The 22,580-nt window shown below is 33.5% G+C and overlaps 1 protein-coding gene across 1 annotated transcript in view; it reads left to right on the top strand.

Moving 5' to 3' along the window:
• Positions 1-22,580, top strand: part of LOC112090310 (WAT1-related protein At5g64700-like) — a 31,875-nt gene extending 9,295 nt beyond the window's left edge. Inside the window, exons 2-8 of the mRNA XM_024161301.1 lie at positions 20,486-20,665; positions 20,793-20,855; positions 20,941-21,054; positions 21,151-21,391; positions 21,566-21,724; positions 22,187-22,338; positions 22,469-22,580. Of these exons, the coding sequence (XP_024017069.1) occupies positions 20,486-20,665; positions 20,793-20,855; positions 20,941-21,054; positions 21,151-21,391; positions 21,566-21,724; positions 22,187-22,338; positions 22,469-22,580 (1,021 nt within the window). The remainder of the gene's footprint in view (positions 1-20,485; positions 20,666-20,792; positions 20,856-20,940; positions 21,055-21,150; positions 21,392-21,565; positions 21,725-22,186; positions 22,339-22,468) is intronic.

Here is a 22,580-nt window from a genome sequence, read left to right as displayed (position 1 = left end):
AATTAATCAAGGTATGAACATGCTAGCTTCTTTTTTTTAATCTTTTTTGGGATAGTTAGATTCATAATTTCAGTTTCTGTTCTGTCTAGTGATGAGGTGTGGAGGCCAGTCTCCTAGCTCCATTGTCGTCTTTTTTTTTTTTTTTTTTTGAAAGAAGACAAATACACTTTAAAAGTACTATATAAATCATTTTTTGGTAGAAATTTTAATTACCTAAATAGACACATGAGATCGGTATACGGAAATTGATGATCAAGATCACAAGACATTTTCCTTTTCTCTTATTTTCTTTCTTTGTATTTTCTATCATATTTTTTTTTAGAAAAAGAAGATAAATACACTTTAAAAGTGCATGATCACCGCATATATATCTCTCTCTTCCTCTCTACTCACCGAATATCTCTCTCTTCCCTCTCTCACTTCCTGTTCTCTCTCCCTCCACTATCTCTCTTCTTCACGCCCTCCATCTCTCACTTTCTTTCAGTCCTCTCCGGTAGCTGCACCTCCCCTGAAAATGGTGTGTATATATATATACATATATATATATATATATATTTTCCCTTAAAGAGAAGATCTCTCCTCTTTTTAATAATATATTCTTCCTTCGGAAAACCTTAAGTTGTAGAAAATTTGCGACATTAATTGTACGTTTAAAAGCAGTCATTAATGCAGATGCAATTATTCCATGCACAAAAGAAAGAAAGAAAGAAAGAAAACTAGTCATTTACCAAATGAAGCCTTGCTAATTTCTATTGCTATGCATGTGATCTCATCAGCTTTATTTCCTATATTACCAGCATGATAAATTAAAGCTTGATCAACACGAGAGAGAACCCAATTATAGTACAGTGAATGGAGCCGACTACGATACAGCACATCAGGACCTTCAACCCTAATTTAATTAGTTTGACCCTCATGAATATATTCAAACTTTCATATATATATATATTCTCTTCTACCATCTCTCTTCTTCTGCTCATAACCTATATAGTAGATTTAAATTTACCGATTCCCTCTCTCTCTCTCTCTCTCTCAAAGGTTGGACGGAGCACTCCTTTCTCTCTCTAAGCCCAGAATTAATCAAGGTATGAACATGCTAGCTTCTTTTTTTTAATCTTTTTTGGGATAGTTAGATTCATAATTTCAGTTTCTGTTCTGTCTAGTGATGAGGTGTGGAGGCCAGTCTCCTAGCTCCATTGTCGTCTTTTTTTTTTTTTTTTTTTGAAAGAAGACAAATACACTTTAAAAGTACTATATAAATCATTTTTTGGTAGAAATTTTAATTACCTAAATAGACACATGAGATCGGTATACGGAAATTGATGATCAAGATCACAAGACATTTTCCTTTTCTCTTATTTTCTTTCTTTGTATTTTCTATCATATTTTTTTTTAGAAAAAGAAGATAAATACACTTTAAAAGTGCATGATCACCGCATATATATCTCTCTCTTCCTCTCTACTCACCGAATATCTCTCTCTTCCCTCTCTCACTTCCTGTTCTCTCTCCCTCCACTATCTCTCTTCTTCACGCCCTCCATCTCTCACTTTCTTTCAGTCCTCTCCGGTAGCTGCACCTCCCCTGAAAATGGTGTGTATATATATATACATATATATATATATATATATTTTCCCTTAAAGAGAAGATCTCTCCTCTTTTTAATAATATATTCTTCCTTCGGAAAACCTTAAGTTGTAGAAAATTTGCGACATTAATTGTACGTTTAAAAGCAGTCATTAATGCAGATGCAATTATTCCATGCACAAAAGAAAGAAAGAAAGAAAGAAAACTAGTCATTTACCAAATGAAGCCTTGCTAATTTCTATTGCTATGCATGTGATCTCATCAGCTTTATTTCCTATATTACCAGCATGATAAATTAAAGCTTGATCAACACGAGAGAGAACCCAATTATAGTACAGTGAATGGAGCCGACTACGATACAGCACATCAGGACCTTCAACCCTAATTTAATTAGTTTGACCCTCATGAATATATTCAAACTTTCATATATATATATATTCTCTTCTACCATCTCTCTTCTTCTGCTCATAACCTATATAGTAGATTTAAATTTACCGATTCCCTCTCTCTCTCTCTCTCTCTCAAAGGTTGGACGGAGCACTCCTTTCTCTCTCTAAGCCCAGAATTAATCAAGGTATGAACATGCTAGCTTCTTTTTTTTAATCTTTTTTGGGATAGTTAGATTCATAATTTCAGTTTCTGTTCTGTCTAGTGATGAGGTGTGGAGGCCAGTCTCCTAGCTCCATTGTCGTCTTTTTTTTTTTTTTTTTTTGAAAGAAGACAAATACACTTTAAAAGTACTATATAAATCATTTTTTGGTAGAAATTTTAATTACCTAAATAGACACATGAGATCGGTATACGGAAATTGATGATCAAGATCACAAGACATTTTCCTTTTCTCTTATTTTCTTTCTTTGTATTTTCTATCATATTTTTTTTTAGAAAAAGAAGATAAATACACTTTAAAAGTGCATGATCACCGCATATATATCTCTCTCTTCCTCTCTACTCACCGAATATCTCTCTCTTCCCTCTCTCACTTCCTGTTCTCTCTCCCTCCACTATCTCTCTTCTTCACGCCCTCCATCTCTCACTTTCTTTCAGTCCTCTCCGGTAGCTGCACCTCCCCTGAAAATGGTGTGTATATATATATACATATATATATATATATATATTTTCCCTTAAAGAGAAGATCTCTCCTCTTTTTAATAATATATTCTTCCTTCGGAAAACCTTAAGTTGTAGAAAATTTGCGACATTAATTGTACGTTTAAAAGCAGTCATTAATGCAGATGCAATTATTCCATGCACAAAAGAAAGAAAGAAAGAAAGAAAACTAGTCATTTACCAAATGAAGCCTTGCTAATTTCTATTGCTATGCATGTGATCTCATCAGCTTTATTTCCTATATTACCAGCATGATAAATTAAAGCTTGATCAACACGAGAGAGAACCCAATTATAGTACAGTGAATGGAGCCGACTACGATACAGCACATCAGGACCTTCAACCCTAATTTAATTAGTTTGACCCTCATGAATATATTCAAACTTTCATATATATATATATTCTCTTCTACCATCTCTCTTCTTCTGCTCATAACCTATATAGTAGATTTAAATTTACCGATTCCCTCTCTCTCTCTCTCTCTCTCAAAGGTTGGACGGAGCACTCCTTTCTCTCTCTAAGCCCAGAATTAATCAAGGTATGAACATGCTAGCTTCTTTTTTTTAATCTTTTTTGGGATAGTTAGATTCATAATTTCAGTTTCTGTTCTGTCTAGTGATGAGGTGTGGAGGCCAGTCTCCTAGCTCCATTGTCGTCTTTTTTTTTTTTTTTTTTTGAAAGAAGACAAATACACTTTAAAAGTACTATATAAATCATTTTTTGGTAGAAATTTTAATTACCTAAATAGACACATGAGATCGGTATACGGAAATTGATGATCAAGATCACAAGACATTTTCCTTTTCTCTTATTTTCTTTCTTTGTATTTTCTATCATATTTTTTTTTAGAAAAAGAAGATAAATACACTTTAAAAGTGCATGATCACCGCATATATATCTCTCTCTTCCTCTCTACTCACCGAATATCTCTCTCTTCCCTCTCTCACTTCCTGTTCTCTCTCCCTCCACTATCTCTCTTCTTCACGCCCTCCATCTCTCACTTTCTTTCAGTCCTCTCCGGTAGCTGCACCTCCCCTGAAAATGGTGTGTATATATATATACATATATATATATATATATATTTTCCCTTAAAGAGAAGATCTCTCCTCTTTTTAATAATATATTCTTCCTTCGGAAAACCTTAAGTTGTAGAAAATTTGCGACATTAATTGTACGTTTAAAAGCAGTCATTAATGCAGATGCAATTATTCCATGCACAAAAGAAAGAAAGAAAGAAAGAAAACTAGTCATTTACCAAATGAAGCCTTGCTAATTTCTATTGCTATGCATGTGATCTCATCAGCTTTATTTCCTATATTACCAGCATGATAAATTAAAGCTTGATCAACACGAGAGAGAACCCAATTATAGTACAGTGAATGGAGCCGACTACGATACAGCACATCAGGACCTTCAACCCTAATTTAATTAGTTTGACCCTCATGAATATATTCAAACTTTCATATATATATATATTCTCTTCTACCATCTCTCTTCTTCTGCTCATAACCTATATAGTAGATTTAAATTTACCGATTCCCTCTCTCTCTCTCTCTCTCTCAAAGGTTGGACGGAGCACTCCTTTCTCTCTCTAAGCCCAGAATTAATCAAGGTATGAACATGCTAGCTTCTTTTTTTTAATCTTTTTTGGGATAGTTAGATTCATAATTTCAGTTTCTGTTCTGTCTAGTGATGAGGTGTGGAGGCCAGTCTCCTAGCTCCATTGTCGTCTTTTTTTTTTTTTTTTTTTGAAAGAAGACAAATACACTTTAAAAGTACTATATAAATCATTTTTTGGTAGAAATTTTAATTACCTAAATAGACACATGAGATCGGTATACGGAAATTGATGATCAAGATCACAAGACATTTTCCTTTTCTCTTATTTTCTTTCTTTGTATTTTCTATCATATTTTTTTTTAGAAAAAGAAGATAAATACACTTTAAAAGTGCATGATCACCGCATATATATCTCTCTCTTCCTCTCTACTCACCGAATATCTCTCTCTTCCCTCTCTCACTTCCTGTTCTCTCTCCCTCCACTATCTCTCTTCTTCACGCCCTCCATCTCTCACTTTCTTTCAGTCCTCTCCGGTAGCTGCACCTCCCCTGAAAATGGTGTGTATATATATATACATATATATATATATATATATTTTCCCTTAAAGAGAAGATCTCTCCTCTTTTTAATAATATATTCTTCCTTCGGAAAACCTTAAGTTGTAGAAAATTTGCGACATTAATTGTACGTTTAAAAGCAGTCATTAATGCAGATGCAATTATTCCATGCACAAAAGAAAGAAAGAAAGAAAGAAAACTAGTCATTTACCAAATGAAGCCTTGCTAATTTCTATTGCTATGCATGTGATCTCATCAGCTTTATTTCCTATATTACCAGCATGATAAATTAAAGCTTGATCAACACGAGAGAGAACCCAATTATAGTACAGTGAATGGAGCCGACTACGATACAGCACATCAGGACCTTCAACCCTAATTTAATTAGTTTGACCCTCATGAATATATTCAAACTTTCATATATATATATATTCTCTTCTACCATCTCTCTTCTTCTGCTCATAACCTATATAGTAGATTTAAATTTACCGATTCCCTCTCTCTCTCTCTCTCTCTCAAAGGTTGGACGGAGCACTCCTTTCTCTCTCTAAGCCCAGAATTAATCAAGGTATGAACATGCTAGCTTCTTTTTTTTAATCTTTTTTGGGATAGTTAGATTCATAATTTCAGTTTCTGTTCTGTCTAGTGATGAGGTGTGGAGGCCAGTCTCCTAGCTCCATTGTCGTCTTTTTTTTTTTTTTTTTTTGAAAGAAGACAAATACACTTTAAAAGTACTATATAAATCATTTTTTGGTAGAAATTTTAATTACCTAAATAGACACATGAGATCGGTATACGGAAATTGATGATCAAGATCACAAGACATTTTCCTTTTCTCTTATTTTCTTTCTTTGTATTTTCTATCATATTTTTTTTTAGAAAAAGAAGATAAATACACTTTAAAAGTGCATGATCACCGCATATATATCTCTCTCTTCCTCTCTACTCACCGAATATCTCTCTCTTCCCTCTCTCACTTCCTGTTCTCTCTCCCTCCACTATCTCTCTTCTTCACGCCCTCCATCTCTCACTTTCTTTCAGTCCTCTCCGGTAGCTGCACCTCCCCTGAAAATGGTGTGTATATATATATACATATATATATATATATATATTTTCCCTTAAAGAGAAGATCTCTCCTCTTTTTAATAATATATTCTTCCTTCGGAAAACCTTAAGTTGTAGAAAATTTGCGACATTAATTGTACGTTTAAAAGCAGTCATTAATGCAGATGCAATTATTCCATGCACAAAAGAAAGAAAGAAAGAAAGAAAACTAGTCATTTACCAAATGAAGCCTTGCTAATTTCTATTGCTATGCATGTGATCTCATCAGCTTTATTTCCTATATTACCAGCATGATAAATTAAAGCTTGATCAACACGAGAGAGAACCCAATTATAGTACAGTGAATGGAGCCGACTACGATACAGCACATCAGGACCTTCAACCCTAATTTAATTAGTTTGACCCTCATGAATATATTCAAACTTTCATATATATATATATTCTCTTCTACCATCTCTCTTCTTCTGCTCATAACCTATATAGTAGATTTAAATTTACCGATTCCCTCTCTCTCTCTCTCTCTCTCAAAGGTTGGACGGAGCACTCCTTTCTCTCTCTAAGCCCAGAATTAATCAAGGTATGAACATGCTAGCTTCTTTTTTTTAATCTTTTTTGGGATAGTTAGATTCATAATTTCAGTTTCTGTTCTGTCTAGTGATGAGGTGTGGAGGCCAGTCTCCTAGCTCCATTGTCGTCTTTTTTTTTTTTTTTTTTTGAAAGAAGACAAATACACTTTAAAAGTACTATATAAATCATTTTTTGGTAGAAATTTTAATTACCTAAATAGACACATGAGATCGGTATACGGAAATTGATGATCAAGATCACAAGACATTTTCCTTTTCTCTTATTTTCTTTCTTTGTATTTTCTATCATATTTTTTTTTAGAAAAAGAAGATAAATACACTTTAAAAGTGCATGATCACCGCATATATATCTCTCTCTTCCTCTCTACTCACCGAATATCTCTCTCTTCCCTCTCTCACTTCCTGTTCTCTCTCCCTCCACTATCTCTCTTCTTCACGCCCTCCATCTCTCACTTTCTTTCAGTCCTCTCCGGTAGCTGCACCTCCCCTGAAAATGGTGTGTATATATATATACATATATATATATATATATATTTTCCCTTAAAGAGAAGATCTCTCCTCTTTTTAATAATATATTCTTCCTTCGGAAAACCTTAAGTTGTAGAAAATTTGCGACATTAATTGTACGTTTAAAAGCAGTCATTAATGCAGATGCAATTATTCCATGCACAAAAGAAAGAAAGAAAGAAAGAAAACTAGTCATTTACCAAATGAAGCCTTGCTAATTTCTATTGCTATGCATGTGATCTCATCAGCTTTATTTCCTATATTACCAGCATGATAAATTAAAGCTTGATCAACACGAGAGAGAACCCAATTATAGTACAGTGAATGGAGCCGACTACGATACAGCACATCAGGACCTTCAACCCTAATTTAATTAGTTTGACCCTCATGAATATATTCAAACTTTCATATATATATATATTCTCTTCTACCATCTCTCTTCTTCTGCTCATAACCTATATAGTAGATTTAAATTTACCGATTCCCTCTCTCTCTCTCTCTCTCTCAAAGGTTGGACGGAGCACTCCTTTCTCTCTCTAAGCCCAGAATTAATCAAGGTATGAACATGCTAGCTTCTTTTTTTTAATCTTTTTTGGGATAGTTAGATTCATAATTTCAGTTTCTGTTCTGTCTAGTGATGAGGTGTGGAGGCCAGTCTCCTAGCTCCATTGTCGTCTTTTTTTTTTTTTTTTTTTGAAAGAAGACAAATACACTTTAAAAGTACTATATAAATCATTTTTTGGTAGAAATTTTAATTACCTAAATAGACACATGAGATCGGTATACGGAAATTGATGATCAAGATCACAAGACATTTTCCTTTTCTCTTATTTTCTTTCTTTGTATTTTCTATCATATTTTTTTTTAGAAAAAGAAGATAAATACACTTTAAAAGTGCATGATCACCGCATATATATCTCTCTCTTCCTCTCTACTCACCGAATATCTCTCTCTTCCCTCTCTCACTTCCTGTTCTCTCTCCCTCCACTATCTCTCTTCTTCACGCCCTCCATCTCTCACTTTCTTTCAGTCCTCTCCGGTAGCTGCACCTCCCCTGAAAATGGTGTGTATATATATATACATATATATATATATATATATTTTCCCTTAAAGAGAAGATCTCTCCTCTTTTTAATAATATATTCTTCCTTCGGAAAACCTTAAGTTGTAGAAAATTTGCGACATTAATTGTACGTTTAAAAGCAGTCATTAATGCAGATGCAATTATTCCATGCACAAAAGAAAGAAAGAAAGAAAGAAAACTAGTCATTTACCAAATGAAGCCTTGCTAATTTCTATTGCTATGCATGTGATCTCATCAGCTTTATTTCCTATATTACCAGCATGATAAATTAAAGCTTGATCAACACGAGAGAGAACCCAATTATAGTACAGTGAATGGAGCCGACTACGATACAGCACATCAGGACCTTCAACCCTAATTTAATTAGTTTGACCCTCATGAATATATTCAAACTTTCATATATATATATATTCTCTTCTACCATCTCTCTTCTTCTGCTCATAACCTATATAGTAGATTTAAATTTACCGATTCCCTCTCTCTCTCTCTCTCTCTCAAAGGTTGGACGGAGCACTCCTTTCTCTCTCTAAGCCCAGAATTAATCAAGGTATGAACATGCTAGCTTCTTTTTTTTAATCTTTTTTGGGATAGTTAGATTCATAATTTCAGTTTCTGTTCTGTCTAGTGATGAGGTGTGGAGGCCAGTCTCCTAGCTCCATTGTCGTCTTTTTTTTTTTTTTTTTTTGAAAGAAGACAAATACACTTTAAAAGTACTATATAAATCATTTTTTGGTAGAAATTTTAATTACCTAAATAGACACATGAGATCGGTATACGGAAATTGATGATCAAGATCACAAGACATTTTCCTTTTCTCTTATTTTCTTTCTTTGTATTTTCTATCATATTTTTTTTTAGAAAAAGAAGATAAATACACTTTAAAAGTGCATGATCACCGCATATATATCTCTCTCTTCCTCTCTACTCACCGAATATCTCTCTCTTCCCTCTCTCACTTCCTGTTCTCTCTCCCTCCACTATCTCTCTTCTTCACGCCCTCCATCTCTCACTTTCTTTCAGTCCTCTCCGGTAGCTGCACCTCCCCTGAAAATGGTGTGTATATATATATACATATATATATATATATATATTTTCCCTTAAAGAGAAGATCTCTCCTCTTTTTAATAATATATTCTTCCTTCGGAAAACCTTAAGTTGTAGAAAATTTGCGACATTAATTGTACGTTTAAAAGCAGTCATTAATGCAGATGCAATTATTCCATGCACAAAAGAAAGAAAGAAAGAAAGAAAACTAGTCATTTACCAAATGAAGCCTTGCTAATTTCTATTGCTATGCATGTGATCTCATCAGCTTTATTTCCTATATTACCAGCATGATAAATTAAAGCTTGATCAACACGAGAGAGAACCCAATTATAGTACAGTGAATGGAGCCGACTACGATACAGCACATCAGGACCTTCAACCCTAATTTAATTAGTTTGACCCTCATGAATATATTCAAACTTTCATATATATATATATTCTCTTCTACCATCTCTCTTCTTCTGCTCATAACCTATATAGTAGATTTAAATTTACCGATTCCCTCTCTCTCTCTCTCTCTCTCAAAGGTTGGACGGAGCACTCCTTTCTCTCTCTAAGCCCAGAATTAATCAAGGTATGAACATGCTAGCTTCTTTTTTTTAATCTTTTTTGGGATAGTTAGATTCATAATTTCAGTTTCTGTTCTGTCTAGTGATGAGGTGTGGAGGCCAGTCTCCTAGCTCCATTGTCGTCTTTTTTTTTTTTTTTTTTTGAAAGAAGACAAATACACTTTAAAAGTACTATATAAATCATTTTTTGGTAGAAATTTTAATTACCTAAATAGACACATGAGATCGGTATACGGAAATTGATGATCAAGATCACAAGACATTTTCCTTTTCTCTTATTTTCTTTCTTTGTATTTTCTATCATATTTTTTTTTAGAAAAAGAAGATAAATACACTTTAAAAGTGCATGATCACCGCATATATATCTCTCTCTTCCTCTCTACTCACCGAATATCTCTCTCTTCCCTCTCTCACTTCCTGTTCTCTCTCCCTCCACTATCTCTCTTCTTCACGCCCTCCATCTCTCACTTTCTTTCAGTCCTCTCCGGTAGCTGCACCTCCCCTGAAAATGGTGTGTATATATATATACATATATATATATATATATATTTTCCCTTAAAGAGAAGATCTCTCCTCTTTTTAATAATATATTCTTCCTTCGGAAAACCTTAAGTTGTAGAAAATTTGCGACATTAATTGTACGTTTAAAAGCAGTCATTAATGCAGATGCAATTATTCCATGCACAAAAGAAAGAAAGAAAGAAAGAAAACTAGTCATTTACCAAATGAAGCCTTGCTAATTTCTATTGCTATGCATGTGATCTCATCAGCTTTATTTCCTATATTACCAGCATGATAAATTAAAGCTTGATCAACACGAGAGAGAACCCAATTATAGTACAGTGAATGGAGCCGACTACGATACAGCACATCAGGACCTTCAACCCTAATTTAATTAGTTTGACCCTCATGAATATATTCAAACTTTCATATATATATATATTCTCTTCTACCATCTCTCTTCTTCTGCTCATAACCTATATAGTAGATTTAAATTTACCGATTCCCTCTCTCTCTCTCTCTCTCTCAAAGGTTGGACGGAGCACTCCTTTCTCTCTCTAAGCCCAGAATTAATCAAGGTATGAACATGCTAGCTTCTTTTTTTTAATCTTTTTTGGGATAGTTAGATTCATAATTTCAGTTTCTGTTCTGTCTAGTGATGAGGTGTGGAGGCCAGTCTCCTAGCTCCATTGTCGTCTTTTTTTTTTTTTTTTTTTGAAAGAAGACAAATACACTTTAAAAGTACTATATAAATCATTTTTTGGTAGAAATTTTAATTACCTAAATAGACACATGAGATCGGTATACGGAAATTGATGATCAAGATCACAAGACATTTTCCTTTTCTCTTATTTTCTTTCTTTGTATTTTCTATCATATTTTTTTTTAGAAAAAGAAGATAAATACACTTTAAAAGTGCATGATCACCGCATATATATCTCTCTCTTCCTCTCTACTCACCGAATATCTCTCTCTTCCCTCTCTCACTTCCTGTTCTCTCTCCCTCCACTATCTCTCTTCTTCACGCCCTCCATCTCTCACTTTCTTTCAGTCCTCTCCGGTAGCTGCACCTCCCCTGAAAATGGTGTGTATATATATATACATATATATATATATATATATTTTCCCTTAAAGAGAAGATCTCTCCTCTTTTTAATAATATATTCTTCCTTCGGAAAACCTTAAGTTGTAGAAAATTTGCGACATTAATTGTACGTTTAAAAGCAGTCATTAATGCAGATGCAATTATTCCATGCACAAAAGAAAGAAAGAAAGAAAGAAAACTAGTCATTTACCAAATGAAGCCTTGCTAATTTCTATTGCTATGCATGTGATCTCATCAGCTTTATTTCCTATATTACCAGCATGATAAATTAAAGCTTGATCAACACGAGAGAGAACCCAATTATAGTACAGTGAATGGAGCCGACTACGATACAGCACATCAGGACCTTCAACCCTAATTTAATTAGTTTGACCCTCATGAATATATTCAAACTTTCATATATATATATATTCTCTTCTACCATCTCTCTTCTTCTGCTCATAACCTATATAGTAGATTTAAATTTACCGATTCCCTCTCTCTCTCTCTCTCTCTCAAAGGTTGGACGGAGCACTCCTTTCTCTCTCTAAGCCCAGAATTAATCAAGGTATGAACATGCTAGCTTCTTTTTTTTAATCTTTTTTGGGATAGTTAGATTCATAATTTCAGTTTCTGTTCTGTCTAGTGATGAGGTGTGGAGGCCAGTCTCCTAGCTCCATTGTCGTCTTTTTTTTTTTTTTTTTTTGAAAGAAGACAAATACACTTTAAAAGTACTATATAAATCATTTTTTGGTAGAAATTTTAATTACCTAAATAGACACATGAGATCGGTATACGGAAATTGATGATCAAGATCACAAGACATTTTCCTTTTCTCTTATTTTCTTTCTTTGTATTTTCTATCATATTTTTTTTTAGAAAAAGAAGATAAATACACTTTAAAAGTGCATGATCACCGCATATATATCTCTCTCTTCCTCTCTACTCACCGAATATCTCTCTCTTCCCTCTCTCACTTCCTGTTCTCTCTCCCTCCACTATCTCTCTTCTTCACGCCCTCCATCTCTCACTTTCTTTCAGTCCTCTCCGGTAGCTGCACCTCCCCTGAAAATGGTGTGTATATATATATACATATATATATATATATATATTTTCCCTTAAAGAGAAGATCTCTCCTCTTTTTAATAATATATTCTTCCTTCGGAAAACCTTAAGTTGTAGAAAATTTGCGACATTAATTGTACGTTTAAAAGCAGTCATTAATGCAGATGCAATTATTCCATGCACAAAAGAAAGAAAGAAAGAAAGAAAACTAGTCATTTACCAAATGAAGCCTTGCTAATTTCTATTGCTATGCATGTGATCTCATCAGCTTTATTTCCTATATTACCAGCATGATAAATTAAAGCTTGATCAACACGAGAGAGAACCCAATTATAGTACAGTGAATGGAGCCGACTACGATACAGCACATCAGGACCTTCAACCCTAATTTAATTAGTTTGACCCTCATGAATATATTCAAACTTTCATATATATATATATTCTCTTCTACCATCTCTCTTCTTCTGCTCATAACCTATATAGTAGATTTAAATTTACCGATTCCCTCTCTCTCTCTCTCTCTCTCAAAGGTTGGACGGAGCACTCCTTTCTCTCTCTAAGCCCAGAATTAATCAAGGTATGAACATGCTAGCTTCTTTTTTTTAATCTTTTTTGGGATAGTTAGATTCATAATTTCAGTTTCTGTTCTGTCTAGTGATGAGGTGTGGAGGCCAGTCTCCTAGCTCCATTGTCGTCTTTTTTTTTTTTTTTTTTTGAAAGAAGACAAATACACTTTAAAAGTACTATATAAATCATTTTTTGGTAGAAATTTTAATTACCTAAATAGACACATGAGATCGGTATACGGAAATTGATGATCAAGATCACAAGACATTTTCCTTTTCTCTTATTTTCTTTCTTTGTATTTTCTATCATATTTTTTTTTAGAAAAAGAAGATAAATACACTTTAAAAGTGCATGATCACCGCATATATATCTCTCTCTTCCTCTCTACTCACCGAATATCTCTCTCTTCCCTCTCTCACTTCCTGTTCTCTCTCCCTCCACTATCTCTCTTCTTCACGCCCTCCATCTCTCACTTTCTTTCAGTCCTCTCCGGTAGCTGCACCTCCCCTGAAAATGGTGTGTATATATATATACATATATATATATATATATATTTTCCCTTAAAGAGAAGATCTCTCCTCTTTTTAATAATATATTCTTCCTTCGGAAAACCTTAAGTTGTAGAAAATTTGCGACATTAATTGTACGTTTAAAAGCAGTCATTAATGCAGATGCAATTATTCCATGCACAAAAGAAAGAAAGAAAGAAAGAAAACTAGTCATTTACCAAATGAAGCCTTGCTAATTTCTATTGCTATGCATGTGATCTCATCAGCTTTATTTCCTATATTACCAGCATGATAAATTAAAGCTTGATCAACACGAGAGAGAACCCAATTATAGTACAGTGAATGGAGCCGACTACGATACAGCACATCAGGACCTTCAACCCTAATTTAATTAGTTTGACCCTCATGAATATATTCAAACTTTCATATATATATATATTCTCTTCTACCATCTCTCTTCTTCTGCTCATAACCTATATAGTAGATTTAAATTTACCGATTCCCTCTCTCTCTCTCTCTCTCTCAAAGGTTGGACGGAGCACTCCTTTCTCTCTCTAAGCCCAGAATTAATCAAGGTATGAACATGCTAGCTTCTTTTTTTTAATCTTTTTTGGGATAGTTAGATTCATAATTTCAGTTTCTGTTCTGTCTAGTGATGAGGTGTGGAGGCCAGTCTCCTAGCTCCATTGTCGTCTTTTTTTTTTTTTTTTTTTGAAAGAAGACAAATACACTTTAAAAGTACTATATAAATCATTTTTTGGTAGAAATTTTAATTACCTAAATAGACACATGAGATCGGTATACGGAAATTGATGATCAAGATCACAAGACATTTTCCTTTTCTCTTATTTTCTTTCTTTGTATTTTCTATCATATTTTTTTTTAGAAAAAGAAGATAAATACACTTTAAAAGTGCATGATCACCGCATATATATCTCTCTCTTCCTCTCTACTCACCGAATATCTCTCTCTTCCCTCTCTCACTTCCTGTTCTCTCTCCCTCCACTATCTCTCTTCTTCACGCCCTCCATCTCTCACTTTCTTTCAGTCCTCTCCGGTAGCTGCACCTCCCCTGAAAATGGTGTGTATATATATATACATATATATATATATATATATTTTCCCTTAAAGAGAAGATCTCTCCTCTTTTTAATAATATATTCTTCCTTCGGAAAACCTTAAGTTGTAGAAAATTTGCGACATTAATTGTACGTTTAAAAGCAGTCATTAATGCAGATGCAATTATTCCATGCACAAAAGAAAGAAAGAAAGAAAGAAAACTAGTCATTTACCAAATGAAGCCTTGCTAATTTCTATTGCTATGCATGTGATCTCATCAGCTTTATTTCCTATATTACCAGCATGATAAATTAAAGCTTGATCAACACGAGAGAGAACCCAATTATAGTACAGTGAATGGAGCCGACTACGATACAGCACATCAGGACCTTCAACCCTAATTTAATTAGTTTGACCCTCATGAATATATTCAAACTTTCATATATATATATATTCTCTTCTACCATCTCTCTTCTTCTGCTCATAACCTATATAGTAGATTTAAATTTACCGATTCCCTCTCTCTCTCTCTCTCTCTCAAAGGTTGGACGGAGCACTCCTTTCTCTCTCTAAGCCCAGAATTAATCAAGGTATGAACATGCTAGCTTCTTTTTTTTAATCTTTTTTGGGATAGTTAGATTCATAATTTCAGTTTCTGTTCTGTCTAGTGATGAGGTGTGGAGGCCAGTCTCCTAGCTCCATTGTCGTCTTTTTTTTTTTTTTTTTTTGAAAGAAGACAAATACACTTTAAAAGTACTATATAAATCATTTTTTGGTAGAAATTTTAATTACCTAAATAGACACATGAGATCGGTATACGGAAATTGATGATCAAGATCACAAGACATTTTCCTTTTCTCTTATTTTCTTTCTTTGTATTTTCTATCATATTTTTTTTTAGAAAAAGAAGATAAATACACTTTAAAAGTGCATGATCACCGCATATATATCTCTCTCTTCCTCTCTACTCACCGAATATCTCTCTCTTCCCTCTCTCACTTCCTGTTCTCTCTCCCTCCACTATCTCTCTTCTTCACGCCCTCCATCTCTCACTTTCTTTCAGTCCTCTCCGGTAGCTGCACCTCCCCTGAAAATGGTGTGTATATATATATACATATATATATATATATATATTTTCCCTTAAAGAGAAGATCTCTCCTCTTTTTAATAATATATTCTTCCTTCGGAAAACCTTAAGTTGTAGAAAATTTGCGACATTAATTGTACGTTTAAAAGCAGTCATTAATGCAGATGCAATTATTCCATGCACAAAAGAAAGAAAGAAAGAAAGAAAACTAGTCATTTACCAAATGAAGCCTTGCTAATTTCTATTGCTATGCATGTGATCTCATCAGCTTTATTTCCTATATTACCAGCATGATAAATTAAAGCTTGATCAACACGAGAGAGAACCCAATTATAGTACAGTGAATGGAGCCGACTACGATACAGCACATCAGGACCTTCAACCCTAATTTAATTAGTTTGACCCTCATGAATATATTCAAACTTTCATATATATATATATTCTCTTCTACCATCTCTCTTCTTCTGCTCATAACCTATATAGTAGATTTAAATTTACCGATTCCCTCTCTCTCTCTCTCTCTCTCAAAGGTTGGACGGAGCACTCCTTTCTCTCTCTAAGCCCAGAATTAATCAAGGTATGAACATGCTAGCTTCTTTTTTTTAATCTTTTTTGGGATAGTTAGATTCATAATTTCAGTTTCTGTTCTGTCTAGTGATGAGGTGTGGAGGCCAGTCTCCTAGCTCCATTGTCGTCTTTTTTTTTTTTTTTTTTTGAAAGAAGACAAATACACTTTAAAAGTACTATATAAATCATTTTTTGGTAGAAATTTTAATTACCTAAATAGACACATGAGATCGGTATACGGAAATTGATGATCAAGATCACAAGACATTTTCCTTTTCTCTTATTTTCTTTCTTTGTATTTTCTATCATATTTTTTTTTAGAAAAAGAAGATAAATACACTTTAAAAGTGCATGATCACCGCATATATATCTCTCTCTTCCTCTCTACTCACCGAATATCTCTCTCTTCCCTCTCTCACTTCCTGTTCTCTCTCCCTCCACTATCTCTCTTCTTCACGCCCTCCATCTCTCACTTTCTTTCAGTCCTCTCCGGTAGCTGCACCTCCCCTGAAAATGGTGTGTATATATATATACATATATATATATATATATATTTTCCCTTAAAGAGAAGATCTCTCCTCTTTTTAATAATATATTCTTCCTTCGGAAAACCTTAAGTTGTAGAAAATTTGCGACATTAATTGTACGTTTAAAAGCAGTCATTAATGCAGATGCAATTATTCCATGCACAAAAGAAAGAAAGAAAGAAAGAAAACTAGTCATTTACCAAATGAAGCCTTGCTAATTTCTATTGCTATGCATGTGATCTCATCAGCTTTATTTCCTATATTACCAGCATGATAAATTAAAGCTTGATCAACACGAGAGAGAACCCAATTATAGTACAGTGAATGGAGCCGACTACGATACAGCACATCAGGACCTTCAACCCTAATTTAATTAGTTTGACCCTCATGAATATATTCAAACTTTCATATATATATATATTCTCTTCTACCATCTCTCTTCTTCTGCTCATAACCTATATAGTAGATTTAAATTTACCGATTCCCTCTCTCTCTCTCTCTCTCTCAAAGGTTGGACGGAGCACTCCTTTCTCTCTCTAAGCCCAGAATTAATCAAGGTATGAACATGCTAGCTTCTTTTTTTTAATCTTTTTTGGGATAGTTAGATTCATAATTTCAGTTTCTGTTCTGTCTAGTGATGAGGTGTGGAGGCCAGTCTCCTAGCTCCATTGTCGTCTTTTTTTTTTTTTTTTTTTGAAAGAAGACAAATACACTTTAAAAGTACTATATAAATCATTTTTTAAAATCCCGATCTCCTAATTGTAAGGTCTGTTTGTTTGTTTGTTTTTTTTTTGTTTTGTTTTTTTGTTTTTTTGTTTTTTGTTTTTTTTGTTTTAGAAAATCAGGAGAAGTGTTAGTACTATGTTCATATCAACTCTATTTATTCGTGAATTCTATTTATCAACTAATGTCCGAGTAAGAATTCATATTAGTACCTAATATTTACAGGTTGGACGGAGCACTCCTTTCTCTCTCTAAGCCCAGAATTAATCAAGGTATGAACATGCTAGCTTCTTTTTTTTAATCTTTTTTGGGATAGTTAGATTCATAATTTCAGTTTCTGTTCTGTCTAGTGATGAGGTGTGGAGGCCAGTCTCCTAGCTCCATTGTCGTCTTTTTTTTTTTTTTTTTTTATATAAATCATTTTTTGGTAGAAATTTTAATTACCTAAATAGACACATGAGATCGGTATACGGAAATTGATGATCAAGATCACAAGACATTTTCCTTTTCTCTTATTTTCTTTCTTTGTATTTTCTATCATATTTTTTTTTAGAAAAAGAAGATAAATACACTTTAAAAGTGCATGATCACCGCATATATATCTCTCTCTTCCTCTCTACTCACCCAATATCTCTCTCTTCCCTCTCTCACTTCCTGTTCTCTCTCCCTCCACTATCTCTCTTCTTCACGCCCTCCATCTCTCACTTTCTTTCAGTCCTCTCCGGTAGCTGCACCTCCCCTGAAAATGGTGTGTATATATATATACATATATATATATATATATATTTTCCCTTAAAGAGAAGATCTCTCCTCTTTTTAATAATATATTCTTCCTTCGGAAAACCTTAAGTTGTAGAAAATTTGCGACATTAATTGTACGTTTAAAAGCAGTCATTAATGCAGATGCAATTATTCCATGCACAAAAGAAAGAAAGAAAAACATAAAATTGAACGTATATGTATTTTAATGTGCTCATTTGACTTTCTTTTTAATGTTTTTACTGTCTGTAGTAGATGGAGTTTACTCCTAGTGTCTTTAATACTTAAATTTAATTTAATGTTTTTTTTTTTGTTTGCAAATCTGTTGAAAAGAAATTTAGTTACGCAGTTTGCTTCTGACTTTGTGCTAATTCTGCAACTGTGTAAGCCATATATAACTTGTGGTTTTGACTATATATATAAAACAAAATATATCAAGCTGTTTACGATATATATTTACAATGTAGGACATCTAATTCTGCATTTTACTCTTATAGTCTCCGTGATGTGACATCCACCTTATGTGTGTGTATATATATATATATATTCCTTAAAGAGAAGATCTCTCCTCTTTTTTAATAATATATTCTTCCTTTGAAAAACCTTAAGTTGTAGAAATTTTGCGACATTTGTACGCTTAAAATCAGTCATTAATGCAGATGTAATTACTCCGTGCACAAGAAAAGAAAGAAAACTAGTAATTTCCTTTTGTTTTAAGATAATTGGTTAAAGAATTTCACACATTCTTGTTATTTTATGACGCACCCAGAGAAATATCGGCTTTAACATCGAAGGAGTTACTCTCCTCCTCCAGCCAGATCACTCACTAACCAAATGAAGCCTTGCTAATTTCTATTGTTATGCATGTGATCTCATCAGCTTTATTTCCTATATTACCAGCATGATAAATTAAAGCTTGATCAACACGAGAGAGAACCCAATTATAGTACAGTGAATGGAGCCGACTACGATACAGCACATCAGGACCTTCAACCCTAATTTAATTAGTTTGACCCTCATGAATATATTCAAACTTTCATATATATATATATTCTCTTCTACCATCTCTCTTCTTCTTCTGCTCATAACCTATATACTTGATTTAAATTTACCGATTCCCTCTCTCTCTCTCTCTCTCTCTCAAAGGTTGGACGGAGCACTCCTTTCTCTCTCTAAGCCCAGAATTAATCAAGGTATGACCATGCTAGCTTCTTTTTTTTAATCTTTTTTGGGATAGTTAGATTCATAATTTCAGTTTCTGTTCTGTCTAGTGATGAGGTGTGGAGGCCAGTCTCCTAGCTCCATTGTCGTCTTTTTTTTTTTTTTTTTTTTTGGGGGGGGGGGTCAATGAAACTGTTCTTTCCGTATAATATATATATATATATATACACACTGTATAAAAGTCAAAATCTTTAATTAGCTTGTTTTGATTTAATTACTTTTTACATAATATTTGTAGATTTAAGAGATTATTTCTGATAAAATAGAGATATTTTTTAAGCATTTAACAAATGTTATAAAATAAATGAGAAGAAAAAATAAATTTAACTGCGGGGGAAAAAATAGAATAATTAAGCGTTTAAGATGTGCATGAGATGTAAAAGGCCTTCACTATACAGAACACATACGCTTGAACAAAAACACAATGAATAATGCTAAAAGTTCTACTGAAAGCATATATTAATATAATAACACAATTAATTAACGACGCGCTTTAGCAAAAAAAAAAAAATATTATTATTATTATAATAAAATAATGTGAGAAAAACTAAGATACACACTACTTTACTGTACTGGGAACTCTAAATCACCTTATCCATAATTTCACAGTAATATTGGCATCCACAAATAATTGAAGTGAATTATTATTGATTACATAAAGAATCTTGAAAAAAATTCAGAAAGAAAGTAGAGCATTTGACATAGACAAAGCACTCTTGCTGAATGAGATTAAAGTGATTAAAAAAATGTATATATATGAGAAAAGGGAATGGAAAAGGGAAAGTATAGACTACTTGCGCCATCAATATTAGCTAAGCAACCCCAATTAATTCGTACATAACAAACTACCAAAAGAAAAAGTAAATGAGTAAAATCCAACAAATGCCAAAAAGCAAATGAAGCGGATTTGATCAAGCATAATAGATAATACAGTTAAATCCAATAGTACTAAAAATCTAATTCAAAAACTAAAAATCTTATAAGCACTACAATTAAAGACTGAAGCAACATATCTTACATTTATTTTGGCTAAAGATCTCATGCATGTTTGAATTACTAAATCCACTTATTCAACTGAGATATAGCCTTGAAATTGAAAATATAATATTAAAGATCTAATTTGATATAGTGTTACTTGCCCTAGAATGGCTTTGGCGAGCTGGTTAGTTTTGGCTACCGTGTTGCTGGCACAAGTATTCACAGCAACACTGCACATATTATCCAGAGTGATTATGAAGGACAGAACCTTCGTTTACGCGCTAATCACTTACCGTAATGCAGCTTCTGCTCTATCGATTGCCCCTCTTGCCTACTACTTTGAGAGGTTTATTAGTTTTTAATTTGCTCATTTGGCTTTCTTTTTAATGTTTTTATTGCCTGTAGCAAATGGAGGTTACTCCTAGTGTCTTCAATACTTAAATTTAATTTAATCTTATTTTTTTAGTTTGCAGATCTACTGAAAAGAAATTTGGTTACGCAGTTTGCTTCTGGCTTTTTGTTAGTGCTGCAATCGTGTAAGCCATATATAACTTGTGGTTTTGACTATACATATAAAAACAAAATATACCAAACTGTTTACAATATATATTTGCAATGCAGGATATCCGATTCTGCATTTTACTATTATGGTCTCCATGATACCACAGCCACCTTTGCCACTAACTTATACAACTTAATTCCCATATTCACTTTTCTCTTGTCACTCATCACTAGGTAAGACATGTATATTAAAAACTTTGTTAATCGTTATTGCTAATTTTTTATACAAATTTTCATTATTTTAATTTTAAATTGAATATGTACTTGCAGAACAGAGAAATTAGACCTGCGAACCAGACAAGGAAAAATAAAGACTTTTGGAGTGTTGCTGTCGCTTGTTGGAGCACTAGTTGCATCTCTTAACAAGGGAAAAGAATTGTATGTTGTTTACCACCACCAACACGGGGACTCTCATACGGCCACCACCCAGAACTCCCATGACCACTGGGTGCGCGGCGCAACCTTGATCATTGCATCATGCTTGTCACGTGCATTATGGTTCATAGTGCAGGTACGTGGCTGGCCACTTTAAGAGAACAAAAGATTCATGTTCATTTCATTTATTTTGAATTCCTTTTTTTTTTTTTTAGCTAATTCTTATTATTAACACTATATAAAAATTACATAAAAAAAAATTATAGAGTAGTTTTAATATTATATAAGTTCTTTGTTCTCTTTCTTTCAGCGTAAACTCTTGGCGGTATTTTCTTTTAAATATACGGCAATTATGCTGCAAAGTGGTATAACATCCATGCAATCAGCAGTAATTGGCCTTTGCCTCGATAGACATGTTGCTGCATGGAAGCTCGGCTGGAATTTAGAACTGCTCGCCATAGTTTGCTCGGTAAGCCTACAATTTCTAACTCATTTAGTGCTTAGGGATGTCAATGAGGCGAGGCAAACAGTATCCCGCTCCATTTACGTGTGAAAAACAGAACAAAAAAACAAACATAAACCAGTAAAGACTCTAAAAAAAACAAAACTGTGTTTGTTGGATGCTTGTTTGGCTTATGGGAAAAAGAACTGGAAAATAGATTAGCAATATGCTTTTCCAAGTCGTTATGTTTCAACCGAGAACTTCTGGAGTTTATGAAAATAGATGAGAATAGTAGAATTAGGACGCTTAAGCCTAAATTTATGTAATCAATGTCAAAGAAATTATTTAAGTTTGAGTTTTGTTGATTTTCTGTTGCATGTTGCTCTCTAAGTTCCGCCTTTCTGAGTTTCAACAATGTTTGTAAACTCGAGATAAATCAATGTATATTACCGTCAGAATTTTGCGTTTAAAGTTTGTGTATTTGTGCAGGGAACACTTTATTCAGCCGCAACATTTTGCTTACTTTCGTGGGTGATCTCAATCCTAGGCCCCACTTATCCATCTATGTTCAACCCCGTCGGTCTAATTTTTGTAACCGTAACAGAAGCACTCTTACTTGGTGAAGCCATCAGAGTCGGGAGGTATGTTTTATTTTTCTTTCATTCACATTTGAATTCACTCTAAATGGATAACAATTATCTTAATACGCAAGATCCACATATCAGTAATGAAAGCATTCTCATATTGTGAATTGGAATTGTATTGTACCAGTTTGGTTGGCATGATCCTCATTCTCGCTGGGTTATGCTCCTTTCTGTGGGGGGCGAAAAAGAAAGAAGATGGAGAATCGGAGTTGACAACCCAGTTGATGCAGGGCACGTGA

The sequence above is a fragment of the Morus notabilis genome, unplaced genomic scaffold, assembly GCF_000414095.1.
Source record: "Morus notabilis unplaced genomic scaffold, ASM41409v2 Scaffold242, whole genome shotgun sequence".
Lineage (NCBI taxonomy): Eukaryota > Viridiplantae > Streptophyta > Magnoliopsida > Rosales > Moraceae > Morus > Morus notabilis.
This window is presented reverse-complemented; position numbering and strand designations above follow the sequence as displayed.